General features: G+C 38.2%; 1 protein-coding gene across 8 annotated transcripts in view; it reads left to right on the forward strand.

Annotated features, from left to right (window-relative positions):
- DYNC2H1 (dynein cytoplasmic 2 heavy chain 1) overlaps nucleotides 1-27,956 on the forward strand; it is a 341,068-nt gene that overhangs the window by 31,223 nt on the left and 281,889 nt on the right. For all 8 annotated transcript variants that reach the window (XR_012028538.1, XM_072821767.1, XM_072821765.1 and 5 more), the window contains exons 19-36: nucleotides 5,671-5,786; nucleotides 6,400-6,527; nucleotides 6,788-6,937; nucleotides 7,468-7,673; nucleotides 8,725-8,880; nucleotides 8,968-9,082; nucleotides 9,639-9,809; nucleotides 10,184-10,566; nucleotides 11,998-12,130; nucleotides 12,232-12,349; nucleotides 14,647-14,759; nucleotides 16,971-17,090; nucleotides 20,667-20,817; nucleotides 22,646-22,851; nucleotides 23,910-24,092; nucleotides 24,918-25,100; nucleotides 26,680-26,903; nucleotides 27,621-27,736. Coding sequence is in view for 7 of the 8 variants with exons in the window: in XM_072821767.1 (XP_072677868.1) it covers nucleotides 5,671-5,786; nucleotides 6,400-6,527; nucleotides 6,788-6,937; nucleotides 7,468-7,673; nucleotides 8,725-8,880; nucleotides 8,968-9,082; nucleotides 9,639-9,809; nucleotides 10,184-10,566; nucleotides 11,998-12,130; nucleotides 12,232-12,349; nucleotides 14,647-14,759; nucleotides 16,971-17,090; nucleotides 20,667-20,817; nucleotides 22,646-22,851; nucleotides 23,910-24,092; nucleotides 24,918-25,100; nucleotides 26,680-26,903; nucleotides 27,621-27,736 (2,972 nt within the window). In the remaining variant the exon portion in view is untranslated. The remainder of the gene's footprint in view (nucleotides 1-5,670; nucleotides 5,787-6,399; nucleotides 6,528-6,787; nucleotides 6,938-7,467; nucleotides 7,674-8,724; nucleotides 8,881-8,967; nucleotides 9,083-9,638; nucleotides 9,810-10,183; nucleotides 10,567-11,997; nucleotides 12,131-12,231; nucleotides 12,350-14,646; nucleotides 14,760-16,970; nucleotides 17,091-20,666; nucleotides 20,818-22,645; nucleotides 22,852-23,909; nucleotides 24,093-24,917; nucleotides 25,101-26,679; nucleotides 26,904-27,620; nucleotides 27,737-27,956) is intronic.

Consider the following 27,956-nt stretch of genomic DNA (forward strand, 5'->3'; position numbering starts at 1 on the left):
TTGTGCTTAGAGTATCTGTCATTTGCAGATAGCGTCGTGTTGAGGCCCCCCAGTATAAGTGTATTATTATCTAAGTATGTCTTTACTTTGGTTATTAATTGATTGATATACTTGTCAGCTCCCACATTAGGGGCATTAATATTCATCTCTTATACAGTCTTTGGGATAAACTTTAATTTATCGGATATGAGGATTGCTAGCCCTGCTTTCTTTTGAGGGTAATTTGAATGGTAAATGGCCCACAACCTTTCATTTTCAGACTGTAGGTGTCCTTAGGTCTAAAATGAGTCTCTTGTAGACAGCAAATAGATGGGTCTGGCTTTTTTATCCAATCTGAAACCCTGCGTCTTTTGATGGGGTCATTAAGCCCATTCACATTCAGAGTTACTATTGCAAGACAGTGTGGTACTGGCACAAAAACAGACACATAGATCAATGGAACAGAATAGAGAATCCAGAAGTGGACCCTCAACCTTATGGTCAACTAATATTCGACAAGGGAGGAAAGACTATCCACTGGAAATAGACAGTCTCTTCAATAAATGGTGCTGGGAAAATTGGACATCCACGTGCAGAAGAATGAAACTAGACCACTCTCTTTCACCATACACAAAGATAAACTCAAAATGGATGAAAGATCTTAATGTGAGACAAGATTCCATCAAAATCGTAGAGGAGAACACAGGCAACACCCTTTTTTAACTCAGCCACAGTAACTTCTTGCAAGATACATCCACGAAGGCAAAAGAAACAAAAGCAAAAATGAACTATTGGGACTTCATCAAGATAAGAAGCTTTTGCACAGCAAAGGATACAGTCAACAAAACTAAAAGACAACGTTCAGAATGGGAGAAGATATTTGCAAATGACGTATCAGATAAAGGGCTAGTTTCCAAGATCTGTAAAGCACTTATTAAACTCAACAGCAAAGAAACAAACAATCCAATCATGAAATGGGCAAAAGACATGAACAGAAATCTCACAGAGGAAGACATAGACATGGCCAACAAGCGCATGAGGAAATTCTCCGCATCACTTGCCATCAGGGAAATACAAATCAAAACCACAATGAGATACCACCTCACCCCAGTGAGAATGGGGAAAATTAACAAGGCAGGAAACCACAAATGTTGGAGAGGATGTGGAGAAAAGGGAACCCTCCTGCACTGTTGGTGGGACTAGCTCTCCAGCCCTGGAGTCAACTCCTCATAGTAACTACTGCAGTCTCCCGGTCTACACTGGCCTGGATGCCCCCCGGGGCGGCTAGGGCGCTGACCTGCACAGTTTGGGGGTGCCCAGCTGCAGGAGCGTCCTCGCTGTCCTATGTGCTCCCCACCTCCACCTATCCCAGGGGGAGCGCAGGATCACTGGTGGCTGTCACCCCCTGGCGCCTTGTGATCCGGGCCTGTGCTGCTGGAATCGTGCTCCTGGGAGCCATGGCTCCGGAAGGCAGCAGGGCGCAGCCTCCTCTTCCTGGAGGTACTGCCTGAGCTCCCAAGGCCCTGCTGGGCGCGCACTTCATCCCTTTCAGGAGCTCAGCCGAGGGGTGTGTGGCATGCTCTCTCCCCCGCGCACTCCTTCTGTTAGTGACTCTGGGAGACTGGAGGCTCCACTGCTCCTCCCGCGATTTTGCCCGAGTTCCCTGCTAAGCGCCTTTCTGTCCGGGAAGAATCTAGTGCAGAGTTTTAAAGTTCCTGCTTTTCTGGGGCTGGGCTTTGCTGTCCTGGAGGCTCTTGCCACCCGCCACCTGGCCTGAGCCAGGCTCTTCGTGGGGCGCCTCCCGCAGTTGATCCTTTATTTTTTTTCCTACCTTCCTACGTTGTTAGAAGTGCAGACTCTTCTCTCTGTAGCATTACAGCTGTTATCTCTTCAAATCTCAGGCTGAAAATGTAGGTTTTTAGGATGATTTGAAAGTTATCTATGTAAGTTATTGGGGACAGGTAACTTGGAGACCCTACTACTCTGCCATTTGGCCCCGTCCCCTCCAAGGTTAGTCGGAAGTTAGTCATTATATGTGTGCTATTAGCCATTTCTGCTGTGCGATGGTAAAGGTACTTTTCACTTGGCGGTATGGAAGTCAGGTCACCTTCTTTCCTCCTATAAAGCCCAGCTGTGACTCTGGAGTATTTTCTGAGTAGGACATTGCTGAGACTAAAAGAAATTTTTCTTCTAGAAGTTCTGCTGGCTGGGACCTAGTTGGAGAGAGTAGATTGGGGGGAGGGGCGGTGGGGAGAGGCTTCCCTGCAGACCTGGCATGAGGATCTCACATTTGACTCTGATTTCTGTTGCTTGCTTTCTTTTGGAATGCCCTGGCAGCCTCACAACACAGTGCTGCCTGTGTGTGCTGCCCTAAATGTGGAGGAGACCCTCTGAGGGGCATGTCACAACCCATCTACTTGAGAATATAGCTCTCCCATCATAAATGAAATTCACATCACTGGAACCACTCTTTGCAATAAGCTCAATGAAAGGCCTGTTGAACCGTGCATATATTACCTATAAAGGATAATATTACTTTTATTTCATTTGTTCATTCGTTTAATAACTATTTGGTGAGCATTTATAGTATGCAAACCTTGTCCTGTGGCAGTATAAAAATGAAGACAGAGCACCTCAAGTTGCTTGCTGTTTGATGATGCAGTACGTGTGTCCGCACAGGGGTTAAGAGATTAGGCTCTGGAGTGACATGGCTCATACCAGCTGCAAGAGTTGGACAGCCATATAGAGTCTGTTAACCACCATTTCCTCAGCTTTAACATAGTTACAAATATAGTATTTATCATAAAGTGTTTTGAGAATTAAATGAGTAATTTGCATATAAAATACTGGTACAGGTGAAGTTCTCAGTAAATGCTAATGATTATAGTTATTATTAATACCAGATAAAATACTCCATTTTAGAGACTGAACAGAAGACTGTGGAGGTGTACAGGATGATGACATTGCATCCATTTGGGGCAAAATTGGAGGAAGTTTCTTTAATATAGAAATCCTTAAACTAGAATTTTGACAGGGAGAAATAAGAATTAAAGGTTCGCTTAAAGGTCCAGGAAAGAGATTTATATATTGAAAATGAGAAGTTGGTTAACTGGGAATTTTGTGAGTAACTGTTTTATCAGGGATTAGAGGACATGTTCTGGAAAGGGGTAATTAACATACAGATTTGGGAGAGTTTTATATTCTAAAATGGGAAATTTGAGTTTTCTTCATACTAGAATGAAGAGTGGTTCATTCACTAGAGTGGTTAGCTATTGAAGATTTCTAGACAGAAGTGTGTCAGTATGTCTACATGAGGGATGTTAATCTGGAACGTAGGAGTTTTAGTGGAAGAAATAGATCCTGGAGGAAGAGCGGTTAGTCTGTCGTTAACCAGGAGACCAGCAATGAGTAATTGAATTAAGTGGTTGGTACTCAAATGGGGAGGAGGAACTATTATGAACTATTGTAAAATACTTTTACAATGTTTTATGGTGGGAGGGAAATGAGGGAAGAAGAGTAGAGAAGAGACAAATGACTTGAGAGTTTGAGCTGAGATGATTGAGATAATGATATGCCATTAATATTAGTTTGTAGCGTTTGTATGGAGCTTTCTCTTCTCTGCTGGATACTCTCTGAACCCAGTCTTGCTCGTTGTGCTTGAGTGCTCAAGAGCCTGAGCTGCCGTCAGTACAGCCTGTCTGTCCTTCAGTGTAGACAGCTTTCCACACCGTGGCTGCCAAACCAAACAAAAAGAATGCCCGTCCTGCATTCCGTTTTTCCATTTTGGTATTTCCCGCTAATAAATTAAAGTGTATTCATGAAAGCTCAAATACATGTTTACAGGCACACAGATATTATCTCATGGAAACTTAGAAATACATTGTAAGATTAGAAAAGCTATATTCTCATGTATTTTGGATGCTATAGGAAGGGCATGGTTTTGGGCGAGGCTGCCTAGGGCATGCCATTTTATCTATGGCTGAAGGGAGCCTCTTTTCTTTTTTTTTTTTTTTGGAGCCTCCTTTTCATGTTACCAGTGTTTTCAAGTGAAAGGTGAATTCAGCCTGACCACAGGATTCTGTAGTCAATGAGTACAACTTTGCTGCAATCAGACCACTTTATCTTATTTCTTTAGCAAACTATGGTATAATTAATTTATAAGGTTTACTGAAATCATCTCTCTTTATCAAGTATTAGAAATCTTGACATTTTAGGTCTCACAATTTCAAAAATTATTTGAAATTTCATATTAAGTAAATTGGCTCTTAAGTTTTGCTGGTAAAGATCTGCAGTTTAAACCTGTGCAGTTGGACACCTGGGTGGCTCCGTCATAAATCAGGTCATGATGCTGGGGTTCTGGGATTGAGTCCTGCCTTGGGAGGACTTCTCCCTCTGCCTCTGCTTCCTGCTCATGCTTGTGCTCTCTCAAATAAATAAATAAAATCTTAAAAAAAAAAAAAAACTGCAATTACTGGGTGACTGAGAATAAGCTTTAGGGGAAAATAATGTTTTTATAATAGACGTGAATATTTAACTCATATAATTTGCTTTCTAAAATGTTACCTGGCCCTGTGCTTCAGAAAGGATGAGTAGCTTTGTAATAATAATCTTTGTGACCATAATTTCCAACCTTTTAAAAAATTTGTATAATTTAAGATAAGCATGAGATTTCCTTAGATGAACAAGTCTGGTTCAACATCCATTTACTTAGAACATTACAGTTTGCTTTAAGGATAATGAGAATTAGTGTTCTTAAAAAATGTATGCCTTTTTTACCTGATCATTAAAACAGTACATTTGTTTTATAAATTTTTTAAAATACAGATATTGTTCTCAATATTTGATACTTTGAATATATTAGTACATATACTTACAAAATTTAGATTATATCATATCCTGTTATTTAACACTGATCTTCAGTATTTTATCTTATTACCTAGTCCTCAAATCACTAGGTAATAATTGTATGGATATATAATTATTTTGCTATTTTTATATTTAACTTATTTCTAATTTTTACTATTATAATTAATGCTTTGAAGAGGATACTTTTCTATAAATCTTGGATCTGCTCTGAAAGTTTCCTTAGGATAAGTCTAAAGGCGAGGTTATAAAGACAAAGAATGTGCCTATTTTAAAATTACTTGATACATATGGCTAAATGGCTTCTCACAAACATGGCATGGTTTTATACTCTGACCAGCAGTTCTGATAATTGATAATTATCAGTTCTGATAATCCCACACAGTTGAAGATATGAATTAACAGTTCATTACATTTTTGTTAATTTTATAGTTATAAAATGGCATCTTATTATTTTGTCTTAGTAATCTATATTCCCTTTCTCTGTTTTTCTTTCCCTTATGACTTGACTTTGACTACAGAATACTGATATCATGTTATGAATATTCAAATAAGTGCATTACATGCTGTGACAAGTAAAGGGCTTGTCAGTGTTTAAATATATTCATATGAGACTAAAAAACTGTAGTATTATAGCAAAATTATTGTTTAAATGAAAACTTCATAATACGTGGAAAGCATTTTTACTGAATGAAATCTAAATGTGCTTAAAGATCGCAGTAATACTCTTTGAGTTACATTTTGAAATGTGTTACATAAAATCACCATAATGAGACTTTTCTTCTACTAAGTCTTTTATGTTGAAGTATGTCCACTGGCATTTTTCAGTGCGGTCAAGGTAGATTGTTTAAATATTAATTGTAACCCTGTGAAGACTGTGATCGATGATCTCATCCAGAAGTTATTTGATATGCTTGTTCTCTCTTTGAAGAAGTCCATCCAGGGTAAGTACACTTTTTAATTTGCATCTTAACCTAGTTTTATTCATAAAGGTATGTACTTTGATAGTTATGAAGTGTGAATTCCAGTGATGTTTAAAATCAACCTAGAATTACGGGTGCTTAATGACAATTTTAATAAAGTATGAACCATGTTCACCTCTTGAGAGGTCTAAATGGAAGGCGTTTTTACTGTTTGCAGTAGGATTTAGTATCAGTTTGTTGTTTATGTTACTGAGAAATGTAGGCAATTCTGCTATAATTTTTTTTCTTATTTCTTCAAATTACTACTGTTTTCCAATATACTACATTGTTTCTTTTTCCATTGAACTGAGATGTCTTAACATTACTTAAAACACTGGAGAATTACCAATTTTGAATAAAATTTACTAATGAGCACATTTTAACTTCCTCAAAATTTTGAGGTATAATATGAAACAACTTTCAAGACAAGAAATTTCTTATTCTGTATTTTAAAATTTCGTTGTATGAGCAAATGATAATTTAAGCTTTGGTGTATGTTGTGCAGTGATCAATTCTAACACTCTTTGATTTTTAAAATGATGCAATGGAATATTTTTGGTGATAAAAACATTCTATTTCAATGTTGCCTATTTAGCTCACCTGCATGACATTGACACATTTGTTATGGAAGCTATGGAAGTTTTAACAATTATGCCACAGTCTGTGGAGGAGATAGGTGATGCAAATTTACAATATAGTAAGCTACAAGAACGGAAACCAGAGGTAAGAATTGCATAGTACAGTTTCCAATTTGTTTCTACTGTAGTGGAGATATTTAAATTAGGTCATATTATGTGACTATTTAGAAATATCATGTCATTCCAGTATTGTAAAGGAGTCCATATAATCTCGTCCAGTTGGTCAGCTCATGGTTAGAATCTTGATTTTAGAAAACAGGTCATGGAACAAATTAAAATAATGGGACCCTAAGAAATTTGATAAAATAGGTTGTTTTTTTTATATGTTATTTCTTCAACTTTTAGATTTTGCCCTTATTCCAAGAAGCTGAAGATAAAAACAGACTTCTACGAACTGTGGCAGGTGGAGGTTTGGAAACAATTAGCAATTTGAAGGCTAAGTGGGATAAATTTGAGTTGATGATGGAAAGTCACCAACTTATGATTAAAGATCAGGTAAGAACCTTTTAGTCATTTTGTTAAAATGGAAACTTGATTTTTTTTTTTTCTCACCTAAGATTTCTTGCTGATCTTTATTCTATCATCACTCAGGTAGGTAAGAATTTTATATATACACATCTGTGGTGCTTCGGTCCCATCGACTGCACCTGCTCTTTGGTATGGGACACTGGGATGCACCTCCTTACTACCTAGGCAGCTGTGTGCTCGGTGCTGCAGCTGACGGTCATTGGCTAAACACTGTTTAATCCTATCAACTTTGTTGATAGTTGTGGTAGAAGCTGCGGATAACATGAATTATTATTTTTTTTAATGATGATGCTTGCAGTTTATCTCTTATTACTGAATATTTATGGTCTAATTCTGTGTTTTTAAAATCAAAATTTTATTGTATTTGAAATTAATAATTGAAAATATCTTTTGAAAAATTGGTATTGTTTTTTCACTTCTAAATAGAAAATGTTGGAAATAAAATGTGAAAGGAAAGCAAGATTTTACTCTGAATTGAATTGTATAAACTCTTACAGATCGAAGTAATGAAAGGAAATGTAAAGTCACGTCTTCAGATATTTTATCAAGAATTGGAAAAATTTAAAGCTCGTTGGGACCAACTAAAGCCTGGTGATGATATTATTGAAACTGGCCAGCAAAACGTTCTTGATACAAGTGCCAAGTTAATAAAAGAGAAAAAAATTGAATTTGATGATCTTGAAGTCATAAGGAAAAAGCTAGTGTAGGTTTTTTAAAATTGGTTGTAGTCATTTTGATTTATACTTGTACATATGTTAAGCCAGTGATGTTCTTATACATGTTTATCTTAATGTTTTTCCTTATAAACTTCTGTAGTTTTCTAAACAAAACTAGTAAGTGCTCATGGTGCTGCATTCTTAGGAGTCATGGCTGGGTTCTGTCAGGATATTAAAAGCAAATTTCTCCTTAGGCCTAGAAGCATAACAGAAAATTAAATTGAAAAAGTTAAATTAGGGAGTTGGAATACTTGCTTTCTGTGATTTCATTGTATTTAAAAATGGGGTATAAAAAGTTAATGAAAATTGCTTTCAGAGACTCTGAGGGGGAAAAAAAATGAACCTAGCAAAATAATGAATTCAAGAAAAAAATGGTTTTATGTTAAAATAAGGTATTAAGTTTATTTTATTTTTTTTAAAGATTTTATTTGAGAGAGCGCACCTGCGAGTTGTGGGGAGGGGTTGGGGCAGAGGGAGAAGCTGACTCCCTGCTGATGCAGGACTCCATCCCAGGATCCTGGGATCATGACTTAGGCTGAAGGCAGACACTTAATACCTTCTGAGTACCTGGGTAGCTTAGTGGGTTAAGCTTAAGCGTTATTTTAGGTTTGGTCTGTTAAGGCAAATGCATTCATGAGGTAATTGTCTTAATGGGGGAGTGAAGGGTTTAGTATTATTTATTAAATGGTGTTATACCCATTAGATGAAGGATATCTTATATTCTAGAATCTAACCCTTGGATAGTAATATTAATGTTTTCTCAGTTAATTCACGAATATATATAATTCTGATTATTTTTATATGACGTATATGATGCATTTATGTTACCAACTCCACTTTGACTCCTTTAGAAAAATGCACATTTATGAATTTAAAGAGGTGATACTTAAATAGTTACAGTAAAATTCTCATGCGGTCACTCTCCCACTGTCTGCCCCACTGTCAGGTATATGGGCACAGACAGGCAATGCAGTTAAATAAAGTTGATATGTAATAGTTTTTAAAAATATCTATTGCTATTTCACTGTGTTTCTATAGTGATGATTGCCATCATTTTGGACTAGAAGAGCCCAACTTCTCCTTGGCATACAGCATCTCCAAGGACATTGAGAGCTGTGCACAGATTTGGGTGCTTTATGAAGAGTTTCAGCAGGGCCTTCAGGAAATGGCCAGTGAAGACTGGATTACTTTTCGGTTTGGCTCATAAACACTGTTTAGATTCTTATGCTTTGGTAGTGTGTTTGGAGATGTACATTTTAAGACGTCCCTGGTGTTTTACAGGACTAAGATATATCTGTTGGAGGAGTTCTTGATGACTTGGCATGACAGGTTAAGGAAAGTGGAAGAACATTCGTCTATGACTGTGAAATTGCAATCGGAAGTTGACAGATACAAAGTAAGACCCTGGTGCTTGTGCTGCTATGCCAGAGTAATGTTTGGGTCTTCCATGCATCTTTTAATTGTGTAGCCCAGTGAGCTGGATTTTTGTTTTTGTTTTTTAATGATTCCATTACATTCAAAAGATAGGAAATACAGAGTAAACCATAGAAATTATTGATATTTCTGCTATTCTTTTGAAAAGTTTTAACTAACAAATTTTTGCTTAACATTACAAATTGGAGTGTTTATACCTAGTGCTACTGGTACTACCAAACTGCTAGTGCAATTTAGGATATGGGTCATTTAGTGTATTTAGGATATAGGTTGTATCCTAAATAGTAAAAATAGAAATATTTTAGGTCATGTTTTAAAATAGATCAAACTACAAAGGGATATTTGCATGTATCCACAGCAATGTGTAACAAAAAATTTTATGCAAATCTATTTGAAAATTTGATTTCAAGGTTATTAAAAAAGATAATAGAGCAATCAATATTTTTATAGCTAATCATAAAACAGCAATTTGCATTTTGATAATATATGTTCATGTCTGTATCTGTCTTTTTTAACAGACTGTAATACCTATTTTGAAGTATGTGAGAGGGGAGCATCTTTCCCCAGATCACTGGCTTGATCTTTTTCGTCTGCTTGGCCTCCCTCGGGGAACTAGCCTGGAAAAACTGCTGTTTGGTGATCTCCTCAGAGTAGCGGATACAATTGTTGCCAAAGCATCAGACCTTAAAGTAAGAATCACTCTTATAAATATCTCCTGGGCAGCCCGGGTGGCTCAGCGGTTTAGCACCGCCTTCAGTCCAGGGTGTGGTCCCCCAAAACCAAACTATTTTTGTGTTTTGTGATGGATTCTTAATTTTTTTTTTCTTTTTTAGAGTAAAAAGCATATGGCAGAACTGTATATATATTTTGACTATGTGAACCTGGATGCTTAGTATCTGATACCTCTTGATATATTAGTAATTCTCTTGAGTTACATGTAAAATATATTCACTTATTAGTTTTTCCTTATTGTGAAAACACAAAAATACGTCTTATGAACTGGTGTTTTGTGATTTATGTATATCATAATGTTGAAATAATATGGATATTTTGTGTTAATTAGGATTTAAATAGTCGGGCACAAGGTGAAGTTACAATCAGAGAAGCTTTACGTGAACTTGATCTTTGGGGAGTTGGAGCAGTATTTACCTTGATTGATTATGAAGACAGCCAAAGTCGAACTATCAAACTGATTAAAGACTGGAAAGACATAGTAAATCAAGTTGGAGATAATAGATGTCTTCTTCAATCCTTAAAGGATTCTCCTTATTATAAAGGGTTTGAAGATAAAGTGTCAATTTGGGAAAGAAAACTTGCAGAATTAGATGAATACCTACAGAATTTAAACCACATTCAGAGGAAGTGGGTGTATCTGGAACCCATTTTTGGCCGTGGAGCATTGCCGAAAGAACAGATGCGCTTCAACAGAGTTGATGAGGATTTCAGGTAAGCCCAGCGACATCAGACATCCACGTGTGTGGCAGTTTTTTCTTGCATGTCAGGAGGTGCTGAACACGAGCTGTGTAAGTTTACATTATTGGTATTGTCTGTTGGATCCTTCTAAGGAGCTGTTTTCTCTCATTCAGCCATTTACTTCTGAACCAAATTGATTTCTGTCTCTACTTCACAACCTGATGTTAGTTAACAATGATCCTATTGTGATATGAGGGTGATGATAGTAATACTGGTCTGTACCTGCTATTCCTGAGGTCACCCATTCCTTTCCTGTTGTAGTTTGATGGACATTTTTCACGCCTCATCTTAGTTTGCTTCTGATTAGTATTTACAGAGTTCAGCATTTCTTGTTGGAGAGTCTCTTCCCTTGGCTTTTGAAGGTAGTGTCCCTTGGCCTTCTGCTCAAGTTCCTGGTGCTCAGACCTCCCTCAGCATTTAGGTTTGGGCACTCCCCTGGTGTCAGCCTCTGGTTCTTGTCTCATTATGGGGATGTGTGTGGGTGATCGTGGCTGCCTCTTTGTTCTTTTCCACCTGCTGTGGCCTCTTAGCCCATCTTTCTCTTCTGAGCTCCAAATATACTGAGTATCGTCAACGAGTACAAACTAGATTCACGAGTCCATCTCATTACATGAATCTCTTCTCTTTCCCATTCCTTTCTCAGTAACTGGTACTGCCTAACTAATTGCTCAAAGCAGGAGTGTGGTGGATATTTGACCTCCCCTGATGCCTCCAAATCCATGAAGTTACCACAGTGGTTGATTCTAATCTACTTGATCTATTTGAGTCTATCTTTTCTGTCTTTCCTCTTGCCTTTACTCTGAGGTTCAGTGCTTGTCATTCACTCGGACCACGGCCCGATCCTTTGGCTGGCACTCATCTTCTCCAGTAAGCTGCATTCACAGTGGCTGGGGTGGTCTATTACAGTGAAGTTTCATTGCTTCTTTTTGTTATTTCCTTAGGTCAGGGTGCAGAGAGGTTTCCTGGTTTCCTATTGATCCAGGGATCAAACCTTGTTTGCTCCTTGTCCACTTCTGCAGCCTTTTTTTTTTTTTTTGTGCTGCTGTTTGCTTCATGGACTCCTCCTCTCCTGCTCACTGACGTTTGCTTTTACTCACTGTCCAGATCGCAGCGTTAATCACTTTCTCAAGTAATAGGTTAAGGGTTGCTCAAGCTGCTTTAAAATACTTTGTGCTTTTCCTCCTTAGCATTTCTCATAATTTTATTTAAAAATTTGAGTAAATATTTAATATCTTTCTCTGTCACTGGATCATTATTTTTTAAGCATTTTTAGAAGCATAATGTTTTGCTGTTATAATAGTGTTACCTCTAGTTCTAAGCAGGCAGAAAAATAAATGTCTCAATATTTCTCTTTCTGCTACGATCTGGTAAAATAGAGGTAAAACTTTTTTTTTTCTTCTGTAGGTCAATAATGGCTGATATCAAGAAAGACAGTAGAGTTACAATGTTAACTACTCATGCAGGAATCAGAAATTCTCTGCTAACAATACTTGATCAGCTTCAAAGATGTCAGAAGTCATTAAATGAGTTTTTGGAGGTATGTTTTTTTAAAAAATACTTATATAATAAATTGTAAAGTCCTTTTACTATGTGACTTATTTGAAAAGATAAAGCTTGTCTTGTTTGTATCTGTATCAGGAGAAACGCTCAGCGTTCCCCAGGTTTTATTTCCTTGGTGACGATGACCTGCTGGAGGTCCTCGGCCAGTCAACGAGCCCAGCAGTGATTCAGTCTCACCTTAAGAAGCTGTTTGCTGGTAAGAGTTGACATTTCTCTGACACATGCCAGGGACAACATTGGGCTCCAAGGTAGCCTGTTGAACAGAGAGTGCATTGTACCGTCCAGAAGAATTCATAGCTTGGTGGAAGCAACTGCCTGCTAAATTGATGGACTTTCAATACTTCCTATGCTGGCCCAGCTGCCTCTGGGGAGCCCATTAGCTTCATCCTGGGGTATCTCGAAGGTAACATCTAAGGTGGGCTCTGAAGAACTTGTTAGTCTTTGCTAGGAGGAAGATGTGAGGGCAGAAGGAACTGGCCGTGGAGTGAGGGAGAACAGGCCTCTTCATGGTGGAGTGTAAAGTTTTCTGCATGACGTCCTCATGGAGGGTTAGCACTCTGCTATAAAAATAACGATGACTGTTTTCTCAGCGTGTGCCATTTGTTGGAAAACGGCTATATTTTTCAAATAAGTCAAATTTTCATCATCTACCATCAGGGATCTGCAGACTGCAGGCCTGACCTGGCTCACTGCCTGACTTTCTGACACAGTTTTGTTGGAACACAGCCATGCCTGTGTGTCTAGAGCTGCTCTCGTGCTCCTGCAGAGCTGAGTCATTGACATGGAGACCATATGGCCTGAAAAAGGCTAATGTATTGACTTTCTGGTGCTTTACACGTATTTACTAGCCATTCTATGTAGTTTTCGGGTCCTTTGTAGCTGTGATTTGGGCTGTGGGAGGCAGCAGCGAGAGCTTTTAGGATCAGCAGGCTTGCATTCAAACTGCCTCCAGAATGGGAGAAGATATTTGCAAATGACGTATCAGATAAAGGGCTAGTTTCCAAGATCTATAAAGAACTTACTAAACTCAACGCCAAAGAAACAAATAATCCAATCATGAAATGGACAAAAGACATGAACAGAAATCTCACAGAGGAAGACATAGACATGGCCAACACGCACATGAGAAAATGCTCTGCATCACTTGCCATCAGGGAAATACAAATCAAAACCACAATGAGATACCACCTCACACCAGTCAGAATGGGGAAATTAACAAGGCAGGAAACCACAAATGTTGGAGAGGATGTGGAGAAAAGGGAACCCTCTTGCACTGGTGGTGGGAATGTGAAATGGTGCAGCCACTCTGGAAAACTGTGTGGAGGTTCCTCAAAGAGTTAAAAATAGACCTGCCCTACGACCCAGCAATTGCACTGTTGGGGATTGACTCCAAAGATACAGCTGCAATGAAACGCCAGGACACCTGCACCCCAATATTTATAGCAGCAATGTCCACAATAGCCAAACTGTGGAAGGAGCCTCGATGTCCAACGAAAGATGAATGGATAAAGATGATGTGGTTTATGTATACAACGGAATATTCCTCAGCCATTAGAAATGACAAATACCCACCATTTGCTTCGACGTGGATGGAACTGGAGGGTATTATGCTGAGTGAAATGAGTCAATCGGAGAAGGACAAACATTATATGGTCTCATTCATTTGGGGAATATAAATAATAGTGAAAGGGAATAGAAGGGAAGGGAGAAGAAATGGGTAGGAAATATCAGAAAGGGAGACAGAACATAAAGACTCCTAACTCTGGGAAATGAACTAGGGGTGGTGGAAGGAGAGGAGGGCGGGGGGTGGGGGTGAATGGGTGACGGGCACTGAGGGGGGCACTTGATGGGATGAGCACTGGGTGTTATTCTGTATGTTGGCAAATTGAACACCAAATTTATTAAAAAAAAACACAAAAAACCAAAAACAAAAAAAAAACTGCCTCTGTAAGTCATTACTAATTTACCTCTCTGAAGTTTAGTTTCCTCCTTTAAATTGGGTATAATAACTTAAAGGATTTTTGTGAAGATCAAAATTGGATAGTGTATTAAAGTATTTTTGCATACCATAAAATGAAGTGCACATCTGGGGAAGGGAAATTCATCTGCTGTCCCCCTTCTTCCTGCCTTCTGTCTCATTAGGGGAATCATCAGTGTGTGTTGTGAGGCACTCATTTGTGTCTGGCCTTAGTTTTGCTCATCATCATGTTTTTGAGGTACCTACAACTACATTTTATGCCAATACTACTCTTGCTGAGTAGTATTCTGTTGTTTGAATAGACCAGTGTATTCACTCACCTGTTGTTGGGCATTTGGGTTGTTTTCAATTTTTGACTAGGAAAAACTATTCTGTTGTATAGGAGAATTAACATAATTCTGATATGTTATAGTATGTATTATGAGGTACATATTGTACACTGTGGGAACTCTGTATCTTATTTAATAATTACATCTTCAATCTTTTTGTATTTTAATTTTTCTCTTATGTTATAGGTATTAACAGTGTGTGCTTTGATGAAGAATCAAAACATATAACTGCAATGAAGTCTTTAGAGGGAGAAGTTGTACCTTTTAAAAATAAAATTCTTCTGTCTAATAATGTAGAGGTAAGTGATTCTTTTTTCAGGTATGAAAATAAAAAGAATGAACTGTATGAACTTTGTATCAAAAACAATTTAGTAAATTTTTAGGGTTAACTTAGGCCTTTTAGGAAACTGCTCATATCTTAAAATGATCTGTTAGGTTCAGGATGATTTTATATTGAAGAGATTGTGGATTTTTAGTCTTTGGAAGGCAACATGTAATTATGAAAAGAACCTTTGCTTTGGAATTGTAAAGCCTAGATATTAATCTCAGCTCCTCAACTTATTAGCTATATGACTTAGAATCACAGCTTTCTTATCTGTAAAATATCCAATTTACTGCCCATCTTACTGTCTATTGCAAAGTCTGTCTATGGAAGATGAAATGAGATGACTGCCTTTAAGTGCATTAGATAGTGTTTGGGGCATATGTGTTCAATAGGTACTTGTATAAAATGGTTCATATCAGGAGATGGAATTATAATTTCTTATTGACTCTCATACTCTCAAAATGTGTTGTGTATGATTTTATATAAGATGATTTAGGTGAACAAGTAAGTTTACAACTAATGCATTTATAGGGCTGCTATTGATTATTTGGTCCTGGAGCCTTGGAAATGATCCATCAAAGACCTAAAACAACTGTACAGTTACAGCCAGACAGCAAGAGATTGTATTGCACTGAAGTGTAATTTTCACATACCAGAATGATCTTCCAGCCAACAGTTGGGGCCCATGCCTTATCATACACGTATCTATACAATTTAGCAAAATTTCTGTTCCTTGATAGGCCTCATCATTTTATTAGAAGTTCATCACCTAAGTCAGGTGATTGAAAACACAAATTTATTAAGTAGCTTCTATGTTTGTGTTTGGTGAAGAGTTTGATTGTTTTGTTGTTGTTTGCGTTTCTTGTGGTTTTGTTGGGACCAGATGAGGGGAGAGAGGAAGAGCATAGGTTTTGGCAGTTGGTCTGGAGCAGCTTTGCCAGCAGAGGAAAATTGGAAGCTGGCTGGGATTAGTAGAGCAGGTGTCTGTGGCCTTGCTCAGAAAGGTTCTTATTGCCTTACCTCCCTGGCTTTTGAGCTAGGTAGTTGAAGTTCGTGTTGTTTGTATACTGGAAAGTGCTCTAAAGGTGAAAAAGTCTAGAACTTAGAGTTTAAATTATGATGAAAAGCTATTTAACGTTGTAGGTTTTGCACTTATATTTTATTGCATATCTAGAGTCTTTTAAAATTCTGATTAATAAATATTCATTGCTATTTTTATCAGTTATTGTTATTATGTTAACTTCAGTTAACTTTATTATTTTATCTATAATAAAGTGAAAAATGTATTATTTTGACCTTGAAACAAAATTAAAGATGCATCTTAGCTCCCCAAATAATAGAACTCACCCTAATAAAGCAATCCCTTCTTGCTTTGAGGCTTTCTGAATGTGAGCTCACCAGGATAGCATGAGCCCAGAGACTGAGCCAGTCACTGTGACTCTGATTCATCAGCCTGGCTATCTATTTGATTTCTTATAATGTTGAAATGAAGGATCTCTTTAGTCGTATCATATTCATTTGTAGAGATGATGACAGTGATAGCTAACTATACATTTATGAATTTTCACACTTAACCATCACCCCAAGAGGTGAAAAAGTTGTGTTCCTCAAATTATTTAAATCCTTTATATATTTATTTTTAAATATTTTATTTATTTGACAGAGAGAGCATGAACAAGGGGAGATACAGAGGGAGAGGGAGAAACAGACTCCCTGCTGAGCAGGGAGTCCAATATAGGGCTGGATCCCAGGATCCTGAGATCATGACCTCAGCCAAAGGCAGACGCTTCACCAACTGAACCACCAAGGTGCCCCTAAGTCCTTCATTAATAAAATACATTGCTGTATGTCATATAACACATTTTGGGAGTAGGAGAGTCAATAAGAAATTATAATCCCATCTCTTGAAATCAGTGGAGTCAGTCCATAGTGTTGATTTGTTTTATAACTTATGTATAGTAGTATTTTTATTTTTAAAGATTTATTTTGAGAGATAGAGGGAGAGCACGTGATTGGGTGGGAGAGGCAGAGGGAGAGAATCACAGACTCCTACTGAGTGACGAGCCTATGCGAGGTTCCATCTCACAACCCACGAGATTATGACCTGAGCCAGAAACAAGAGTCAGATGCTTAACTGAGCCCTTCATGTGCCCTTTGTGTATATTATTTTTCATTTTATTTTCAGACCTGGTTAAATGATTTAGCCTTGGAAATGAAGCAAACGTTGAAACAGTTGTTGTTAGAATGTGTTACTGCTGGACGAAGTTGTCAGGGTTCCATCGACCCCTCATTATTCCCTTCACAGGTAAGAGGGCTTATATCTGGAATGTAGGTAGGCCTGGTTCTGTGGGAAGATCCCTGACCTGGAGGCAGGCAGGCTCAGACAGCTGGCATCTTGGTTCTCTCTCTGATTAGCATTTAATACTGACCAAGTGCTTAGCTTCTGGGTCTCTGTTCCTGCAACTGTTGTAAAATGTGGTGGAAGGACAGCACGATAGTGAAATTCTCTTCTATAGCTCTGTGAGTTTGCTGTAATTTAGATGCTTTCAAGGGAAGGCATCTGAGATGAAGGTCACTCAGGCCAGTGAGGGATGAAAGGGGGGGCTTCCTGTTCTACATAAGTGCATGCTTGGTGGGAAGTCTGGGGACCTGCATTCCCATGCCTCCCTCTTGAGAGTCCTGGAGCCCACAAGAGGTTGGTGCTGGCAGGAGGTTAGCAGGATGTAGAGGCAGGGCACTGACCTGGGAGGGGGCAGGGAAGCTGAGGACTAGTTTGCACAGTGGGGTATGGACTTCCCGCAGCTCAGCGTTCATGGAACCCACACCAGAAACACCCTACTGTGGATGCATAGCTTACAGAATGTGTTCCAGATGTCACCCAAGTGTAGTGGTCAGACTTGTGTTAAGTATCCTGCCTTGTTTGGGATTTGTTTCGCTGCTGGTTGAGGTAATGGACATCAGGGACATAGGTTCTTAGGGATTGTAAAGGCAGGCCTTTGAGGTGTTCTGTGATCTCTCACAGGAAGATCTACTTGACTGCTCGAGGTTATATGCTTTCCAGATTAAACCATTCAGTAGCTATTGGAACAAGTCTTATATTGGTTCTTTTAAAGCTTGAGAAGTTAGAACACTTTAATATTTTAGTTTCTTAGCCATTGTATTATTCATATCATTTGCATCTTCTAGCATTTTGAATCAAACTATGTTTTAAAAATTCTTGTTAAGCTCCTAAAGAAATGAGGAGTAATCATCAATGCACAATAATGCCATTGCAGTCAGAGGTAAGCTGCTTTATTACTTCTGGAAATGTTCCCTATTCCTGTCAACTTCCAGGTAGGATTTCAGTGAACTTAGAACAAAAGACAAAATATTACAAAATGTCCAGAGGGAAGTATTGCAGAGCGATTGACTGGGGAAATGACAGTTGTATCAGGAGTTGCATGTGGAGCTACAGGCAGTGGAGGGAAGCTGCTGGATCTGAGCCCTGCAACCAACCTTGGGACCTGCAAGCAGCTAGCTGAAATCAGGGACTACAGAACATAGCAGTAGTTCATTGTCTCCATAAAAACATGAACTGGGATCCCTGGGTGGCGCAGCGGTTTGGCGCTGCCTTTGGCCCAGGGCGTGATCCTGGAGACCTGGGATCGAGTCCCACGTCGGGCTCCCGGTGCATGGAGCCTGCTTCTCCCTCTGCCTGTGTCTCTGCCTCTCGCGCTCTCTCTCTCTCTCTCTCTCTCTCTCTCTCTCTGTGACTATCATAAATAAATAAAAATTAAAAAAAAAAACATGAACTATGAAAAGTAGGAGTAGTTCATTGTCAACCAAAACAGAGTTCTAGTGTCTTAGCAGTTAATGCTAAGAAAAATTATCTCAGGAGCGTTCATGTAAGGGGACTGAAAAGTATCCCTGGCTGCATGAACATCTGGTGCAAGTTATTGCTGACTGTTCATTCAGGATTCTAGAGGCAGGTTTGTAAGGACCAGAATAATGTAGAAAAAGAACTTTCTCATCTGGGAATGAGATAGCATACTGAATGGAAAGAGACTGACAGATCTTGGTTCAGATCTGCTTTTGTCCGTATACTCTGAGCAATTCTTGTAGGCACCTAGTTAAGAAGCTATAGTGGTATGTTCATTGCCAACTTATTTTAAAATGTTAAATTGTAAAATGTTTGCAAAGCACTGTTAATGACTGCTGGATTTTAGGTTAATTTTAGGTTAATAATATTAGCACCTGACCAGAAATTATAATGGTAGTGTGACTTGAGAATTAACCAGAATGTATTTTGACTACTGTTTCTGTTAGCCTCTCACAGAAATTGTATAGCAGACTGTTAAAAACTGAGATTATCAATGTGCATTTATAATGTAGAAATCCAGTAGTATTGCCTGAAAGGACACTCACACATAAGAGTATTAGTTTGGAGGTAGCAAGTGAACATTTTGATCTGAAAATTAAAGAGCAAAAGTTTTTTTTTTTTTTTTGAAAAAGCAGAGAGATGGATCTGCTTAAATGCTTCCCATATACTTGATGAAAGAGACTGGCGAATTTGTCCCACAAATTATGGGAGATGACTTTGCCTTGGAAAGAGTTTCTCTTACTTTAAAGAAAATTTAATGCTACTTTATACAATGATATACATACAGTGTTTTTGATAATATATTAATACAATGTCTTAAGTTAGATCAAGACAGCAGCTTAGCCTGCTGTGCAAAGTTATAAAATATGTACAAAGATAACTAATTAATCTGATAAGTAGAGGCATTTGATGATATTCATCTGGCTACTGAAAAATACATATCAGAAAAAACCTATCCCATAGTAATTGATCAGTAGGTTTAGTAGTTTTATATGATTATGTCTTTAGTTTTCTTTTTTTTTTTTTTAAGATTTATTTATTCATGAGAAACACACAGAGGGAGAAGCAGGCTCCCCATGGTGAGCTTGATGCCAGACTTGATCGCAGGATCATGACCCGAGCCAAAGGCAGACGCTCAACTACTGAGCCACCCAGGCATGCCCCTTGTGTCTTTAGTTTAAAGGAGGATATTGGTTTTCCGCATTCATCTAAGAACTCTATTAAACTATTTTTTTTAAAGATTTTATTTATTTATTCATGAGACACAGAGAGAGAGAGAGAGAGAGAGAGAGAGAGAGGCAGAGACACAGGCGGAGGGAGGAGCAGGCTCCATGCAGGGAGCCTGATGTGGGACTCAGTCCCAGGACCCCAAGATCATACCCTGGGCTGAAGGCAGGTACTAAACTGCTGAGCCACCCGGGCTGCCCTATTAAAGTATTTTATAAGTTTTTAAAGGCTAGTGTTTATATGTGTAATGGCTTTATCAGTAACTGTGCTAGATTGGTACTATATTAGAAAGCCTTTCAAGCAGTGTTAACATTTCATGTTTTATGTAAATATGAGAATATCGCTCCTTAACTAAAGCTAGTTTCTGTTTATGGGCATTAGACTGAAGGATTAAGACAGAGCTTAATTTAAGATAAAATTGGAATTTTGAAATTTTAGACTTCAGTGGTATCCTAAGATTATTTTGGAATGCTAGAATATTACCCTTTTACTAAATAGAGTACATCATATGCTGATACCTTTGCATTCTTGAAAAGCCATTTATAAAGAAGAGAGTCAGGAGGAGAAAGTACAAAGCCTCTTCGGTTACAGTGAGCTTGGTGGGATCTAGAATCAGAAACTAGATGTGGAGGCGAGTAGTATGAGATGAGTTCTTAGTAAGCTTGGCTGTACCACATATTCTGATAGAGATCCAGTACACAACTCGAAATCTAGAAAAAGGTATCTTTCCTTAAGTTTATGAACAATTTTTAGTAAATTTACCTTTTAAAAATAACTTTTTTCTTTATTCATTAGATACTATGTTTGGCAGAGCAGATTAAATTCACTGAAGATGTAGAAAATGCTATCAAAGACCATAGTCTTCATCAGATTGAAACACAGCTGGTGACGAAGCTAGAGTACTATACCAGCATTGATACAAGTTCTGAGGATCCAGGGAACACTGGTATGAAAAACGTTCTCTTTTCTGCTTGCTTTGGGATTATTTGAATTTTTTCTTGTTATTCTGTCTTAATTAACCTATGTATTTTGACTATATCAACCAGTTACCTATTTCGGAGGTTAGCTTAGGAATTACAATATGCCTGCTTTTATATTGTACTTAGAATCAGTAATTTATTACTTTAGACAAATGTAGACATGCTACCACCGTACAGGTTTCTTTATCCTCTTCTATGTAGCTGCTGTCTTCTATGTCACACTTAAATGCACTGAAAACTCTGAGATTGCATTTTTGCCTTCAGCCATCAAACATAATTTAATGGGCTTGTGAGGAGCAGTCTGCTCTGTTTACCTGGATGCTTACCATTTCTGTTCCCCTTCATTTTGATGCTCCCACTTCCCTGCTGTTTGTTGGAAGAACGTCCTAAAGTGCTTTTTTTTTTTTTTTTTTAAAGACTTTATTTGAGAGAGAGAGAATGAGTAGTGGGGAGGGACAGAGAGGGAAGGAGGAGCAGACTTCCTGCTGAGTGGGGAGCCTGATAGAGGGCTCCTTCCATCCCAGGATCCTGAGATCATGACCTTAGCTGAAGGCAGAAGCTTCACCGACTGCGCACCCCAGGTGCCTCCAGCACTTCTTTTAGAGCCGGGTTGCTGACTGTGAATTCCTTCCTACAGGTTGCCTTCATCTGAGAATGTCTTTATTTCCCCTTCACTGTCTTAAGTATGTTTTTGGTTCTTTGTATATCGGATGATGTGGGAGTGTATCTTGGACATTTTGAATATTGTATTATGAGTATTGGGTCTTGTTTAAATCCTTCCAATAATGTTGATGTTTTCTGTTAGCACTTGATCCTGTTGGGTTCCGGCTTCAGGTTCCAGCCAGCCTTCCTGGGTTGTGGTTCTGGTGTCAGTTCTCTTGTAAAAGTCATTGAGTAATGTGCAGGATTGTCAAGGTTACACCACTGATTACATTTCAGTAATATAATGAAATCCCCTTCACGTGTGTGCCATCTAGTGGCCAGCTCTCAGAGTCTTTGGTTTGATGGTAGGTGGAAAGCTTCAAGGCTTAAGGAGGGGAGCCCAGGGAGGGAGAGCCCTTTGTGCCCATGCTCCTTCCAGGAGCTGGAGTTTGCTTGGGTTCCTGTCCTGCTCTCCTGGCCAGAATGCTGCCTCTCATGGGCTCTACTCTCATGCTTGCTTTCCATGCTGGTGCCTGTGTCTCGGACTGGCTGATGGGAGAGAGCGGGCAGGGTTTGTCCTACCCTCTTGGGACCCCAGGGTCTCTGATTGCAGAGGAAGGTTCACTTCCCTCTGGGTTTTAGGCACCTCTGGGTCTCTCCTGCTGAAGCTGTGGCTCCCAGGAGTCTCCTTTTCTGCTCCTCACACCTGAGCTATGGGCCTCACCAGGAGCTGACTGCATGGGTCTGGCCATCCAGCTGCACAGACTCCCACTCTAGGGAACAGGAGAACAAAAACAGAACAAGGGGGCACTTCTCATTCAGATCTTCCCCAACTTGCCTGATATTTTTGCTTGCCAGACTCCTAAATAACACTCAAGTACATGTGGTCCATGTTTTACACTTGCGTTCGGGGAGAAACAGGCTGCAGGAACTGGAACCCTTCTCTCACTGAATTTTGATGCTTTCATTTTCATACTCAAAATTCTTATTTCCTACCAGTGGATTTGACATATTTTGATTTGTATGATTTATATTACTGTATAATTCAAATGTATTATGAAATTACCATTTAAATACATTAAAAAATCTGTGCATATATAATAAATAAGTCCCAAGCTAACATTTTCTCCAAATATTTTAATTTGCATACAGAGTCTGGCATTCTGGAACTTAAGCTCAAAGCACTGATTCTTGATATTATTCATAATATTGATGTGGTGAAGCAGCTAAACCAAGTTCAGGTTCATACAACTGATGACTGGACCTGGAAAAAACAAGTCCGATTTTATATGAAAAGTGATCACACATGTTATGTACAAATGGTGGATTCTGAACTTCAGTATACTTATGAGTATCAGGTAGGATTGGTAGCAAAAGTGTTTTATTTTTTCCAGTTGAAATTATTTATTTTAAAGGAAATTTGCTATTGGTTGACAGAATTATTTTTATTTTAGTTGTAACTTTTAAGAACTTTTTTTCTGTGTGACTGTCTTCTGTTTTATCATAACTAAGAAGATGTTATATCAGAGAAATACTTATAGAAAGTTACAACAGTGACAGTATTGTACTGAATTCTGTGAATGTTCCTTTTTTTAGAGTAATGTTTAATGCAGCTCTCTGTGATCCAGGGAGAATGGAATACGGCTGCTGTCTGGCCCATGCCTCCTCACTCATGGTCAAGCTTGGTACCACTGCAACCACGCCCAAAGATGCTTGCTTAATGTTCTCAGTTGCGAGATGAGACTTTTCAAACAAATAACCTAGCTCATGTAACCTGTTTTAAAAAAATTCTGACTGCATCCTCTGTGCCTTGTCCCATCATAATGAGTCAGTCATCAGAATGTTAGACGATTATGTTGATAAAGTGTATTTTGAGACCCAAATCTGTCTACCTAAATTAAGGAAAAACTATTAACTGTAGCTGGAATTGGAGTCTATTTTCCCTAAAACTTGTAAATTCAAATAGTTCTCAAAATTTCTATTAATTTCATAAGGAATTTTTTCAAAATAATTACATTTGAGTCTCTAAAATGGTTCTGATATATAAAGATCATAAGATGCAGGAAATTAATTTACGTGAATTTTTAAATACAAGATTGTTGTATAAGATAGTTTTGGATTTCTTAGCCTTAGTAGCACATCTTTGTACCATTATTAAGAACTTGAGAGACTATTTGGAAAACCTTACGATATGTCAGTTGAGGACGGAGTAAACTACATGCTTGGTGTTAACAAAGTTTAATTTCAGTTTGTGCTTTAACAAGTTTCTTCCACTAAAAACATATTGTAGATATTTTTCTGGTTAACAGCTTTAACTTTTTTGTTGCCTTTTTAGCTTTTTAAATAGCCGCACAGCCACATGTTTGTGAGGTTGAATAAAGCACAAATATTGAAACTTTATGTTCCCCTCATGTAGGGCAATGCTCCCAAGCTGGTTTACACGCCGCTGACAGACAAGTGCTACCTGACTCTTACGCAAGCCATGAAGATGGGCCTCGGGGGGAACCCTTATGGGCCAGCTGGAACCGGGAAAACTGAATCTGTGAAGGCCTTAGGCGGACTTCTGGGAAGACAAGTTCTAGTTTTTAACTGTGATGAGGTAGAATGCGTAATTATCAACTATGTAATCGTGTGTGAGTTGAGTTTAGATTAGGATTTGTGTACTTAAAATTGAAATACCCTATTTCAAAGTCACATTATTTTTGAATCACTTGAAAACAGAATTTGTTTTATTTGAACAGTGAGATGGAGAGATGTTGCAGAGAGGATAGTCTCAGAACTTTTCTAAAGGGAACTAGTGCAAATAATTTTGAATACAGAATGGAGGATTATATTAGAGGGTAGAAATTTTTTTTTTTTAAATTAGTTTCAGAGGTAGAGGCCAGTGATTTATCATTTGTGTGTAACACCCAGTGTTACTCACATCATGTGCCTGTCCCCTTATTACCCTGTCTCCCCTCCCACCTGCCCTCCAACGACCCTCAGTTTGTTTCCCAGAGTTCACTCGTATGTGGAATTTAAGAAACAAATGAACATAGGGGAAGGGAAGGAAAATGTTTTTTTAGTAAGGAGAACAGTGAACAGAAAAGAGAAAAAAAATTCATTTTGCAATTATCATTTTCTAAACATTTTGTGTCGAATGTGTATTTCAACTTAAAGAATAACTAAAACAAAATCTCGTATCTATTTAGTTCTGTGTACTGTTTTTTTTTTCTGTGTACTGTTTAGAACATTTTTACATCAATTATTTTGTTTATTCTTTGAAACCACTCTGCAGAGGGTAGCTATTTAATCTGTACTTAAAAGAGAGCAAAAGAGGTAGAGATGGGTGAAATTACCTTATCTGTAAATGTCAAAGTATTAATTTATTATTAGGGATCTTAATTATTTTTTAACGGATTTAATTTTTGCTGTTATTTTTTAGGGCATTGATGTGAAATCAATGGGACGAATTTTTGTTGGTTTAGTGAAGTGTGGGGCCTGGGGCTGTTTTGATGAATTCAATAGACTGGAAGAATCTGTATTGTCAGCAGTGTCTATGCAGATCCAGACAATTCAGGATGCTTTGAAGAATCATAGAACTGTGTGTGAACTGCTTGGCAAGGAGGTACGGAATATGTTGGGAATTGAAAAAATTCAGATATGTTTTACAACTTTGCATTCCTCAGGCAAATACTTGGTATTTTTCCTGGCACCCCTATGTGTGACCTCTGTGTTCAGCCTTTGTACCTGTGAATTGTCTAAAGTTTCTCACCCAGTTTTGGTCTGACTTTACCGTTCACCATCAGACTTTCAGTACTGAATAATTCATTTATAATGACAGCTGCTAACCTGTCCTGGGCACTTACTCTGTGCTGGCTGCTTCCGGGGATTGTCTCGCTGGTACTCATGATCTTTCGATGTAGGTACTGTTGTGTTTTCCACTTTGTAGATAAGGAAAGCAGAATAAGTAGTGGGCTGGGAACTGAACTGGGTTGGTTCCATTCTGAAGGTTGTGTTTTTGATCACTGTTCTGTATGAGTCTGACAACATGAGTACTTAACTGTGTTTCTGGTCCTTCCTTTTCCTCATCAGAGATACGTACCCATATCATGAGAACTTGAACTTATTTGTAGAAAGTGTAGGCTTCCCTATAGAAGGTATCATGTTGAAAACACTGAAAGTTAAAAGAAGTGTGAAACGATCTTCTAATCCATAATAGCGTTTTCACAGGATAGGTTTTTCAGGGGAGGGCAGGGAAGTAAGATCAATTATGAATTATTAACCTGTTACTTACATGATGCTTAACCTCTTTATAAAGAAAAGAGAAACTGATAAGCTTTTACTTTTCTGCCATCAACATTAACTTTTCTTATACACTGAGGTTTTCCCTCCTTTCCTCCTCTGACAAGGGAGGGGTTTTTTCTCCAAGTCAGCACTAAGCTTTCTGCTTCTGCTCTGAGATCTCCTCCCAGGGACCTTGTCTTTGTTAGGCCCTCTGTTACAGTTTCAGCCTTTTCTACCTGTTCTTCATTGGCTTTTAAATGTAATCACATCTTTTCCTTTTTAATGACATATGACGTCAGATGAAATAATATTATAATATTTGGTATAATTAAAACATAAACAAACCTTCCCTTCACTTGTCTTTCCAGCCACTTCTCTTTCTCCTTTCTTCCCTTTATAGTCAGATTTTTTTTCTTCTTTTTTCTTTTTTCTTTTTTTCTCTAGGTACTTAATTGCACACTCTGACTTGGCTCAAAGTGTGCTGTTGAAAGTGCTCCTATTGGGTGCTCTTGTGATGGTCTGCTCTTCCTGTTAAAGCATTAATCACACTGAGCTTGCCTGTAGACTGGAAGCTCCAGAAGAGCATAAATTCTTAGTGACTTCGGGTCACAGTTGCGTTGTCTCTGTGTACCCAGCAAAGAGCCTGATACATGGAGGCATTTTGTAAGCACAGACAGAAATAGATGCTCAAAATTCCTGCCTTGTAGGACTGATATAAGGGACCTTTGTAAATATTGTTCCTAAGGGAGTTATTGTATATTCAGTAGGGAGATGCATAGCTCGTTAGCAGTTATCTTTTGTCAAGGTATAAGATTTGTGTGTAGAAATATGTACAGTAAAATATATATTGTCTATTATCTGTTAAAATATTTATCTACAGTTAAAATATATGCTGCCTATATTTCAAATTAACATTTCAGGTAGAAATAAATTCCAATTCTGGAATTTTTATCACTATGAATCCTGCTGGAAAAGGTTATGGAGGAAGACAAAAGTTGCCTGACAATCTGAAACAGCTTTTCCGGCCAGTAGCCATGTCTCGTCCAGACAATGAGCTTATTGCAGAAGTTATTCTGTATTCAGAAGGCTTCAAAGATGCCAAAGTCTTGGGCAGAAAATTGGTAGCTATCTTCAATCTATCCAGGTGAGTTTTCCTCTCTTAAATATACTTATGTTTTTGGTTCCAATGATTGTTTATGGATTACTGACCTATTTACCTGTTCAGTGATTTTCATATTGGGGATTATATTGTACTTAAGGTATTGATAGGGAAGATCTTAGTTTGAGTAATAAAACATCTGACTCAGAACGATTTATCTTCCTTAAATGCTATTAATTTGATCTCCCTTTTTTCTGCAAAGTATTTTTATTGAGGTGCTCCAGCTAAATGATGTTAATTGAAAGGATTTATCAGCAGGACCTTCAAAACCTCCTGTTCTTTGGAGGGAATCTTCCACGATTTTTCTTATGTCTTATTTCTAGTAATAGCAATGGACTGTTAGGTTCTTTTGGTTCTTTGGGTGATGTAGAATTCCGGTTCCTATTAAGAGCTGGTGAGAGCTGCAGTGCCAGAAACTGAAAGCCAGATGGATTGATAGAATAGTTGAGGGATAACAGGTGCTTGTCATTTAGTGTCTTCAGGAAGGTCATCAGCCAGGTCATGACAGTTAGCCCTGATCCTTGGGAGTCCTCTTTCTTCAGTGTTTTACTGGACAAATCATATTACATGATTGGGTCCTTTACAGGAATTAGTGAACTATCAACACTGCTTTCTATGTGTTTGTGGTTATATTCTGCATTTTAAGTAGAGTGATAAAAATAATTTCTGTCTGATGCTTTGCAATTTCCGTGTCTGTTTAAGGGAACTTTTGACGCCTCAGCAACATTATGACTGGGGTCTGCGAGCCTTGAAGACAGTTCTTAGAGGAAGTGGAGGCCTTCTTAGGCAGCTGAAGAAAACTGGCATGAAACAGAATGGTAGGATTTGTTATTCAGATACAATCTTGTTTTTTAAAATACACTTTAACTTAGAACAGGTTTAGATTTATAGAGAAGTTATAAATACAGATGGTGTTTGAATCCCTGGCCTTTAATTTCTCCTGTTGTTTACATCTTCTCTTAGAATGCTACATTTGTCACAGCTAGTGGACCAATATTGATGCTATGTTTAACTAAAGTCCGTACTCTATTCACATTT

Source organism: Canis lupus, chromosome 3, assembly GCF_048164855.1.
Source record: "Canis lupus baileyi chromosome 3, mCanLup2.hap1, whole genome shotgun sequence".
In the NCBI taxonomy this organism is placed as follows: domain Eukaryota; kingdom Metazoa; phylum Chordata; class Mammalia; order Carnivora; family Canidae; genus Canis; species Canis lupus.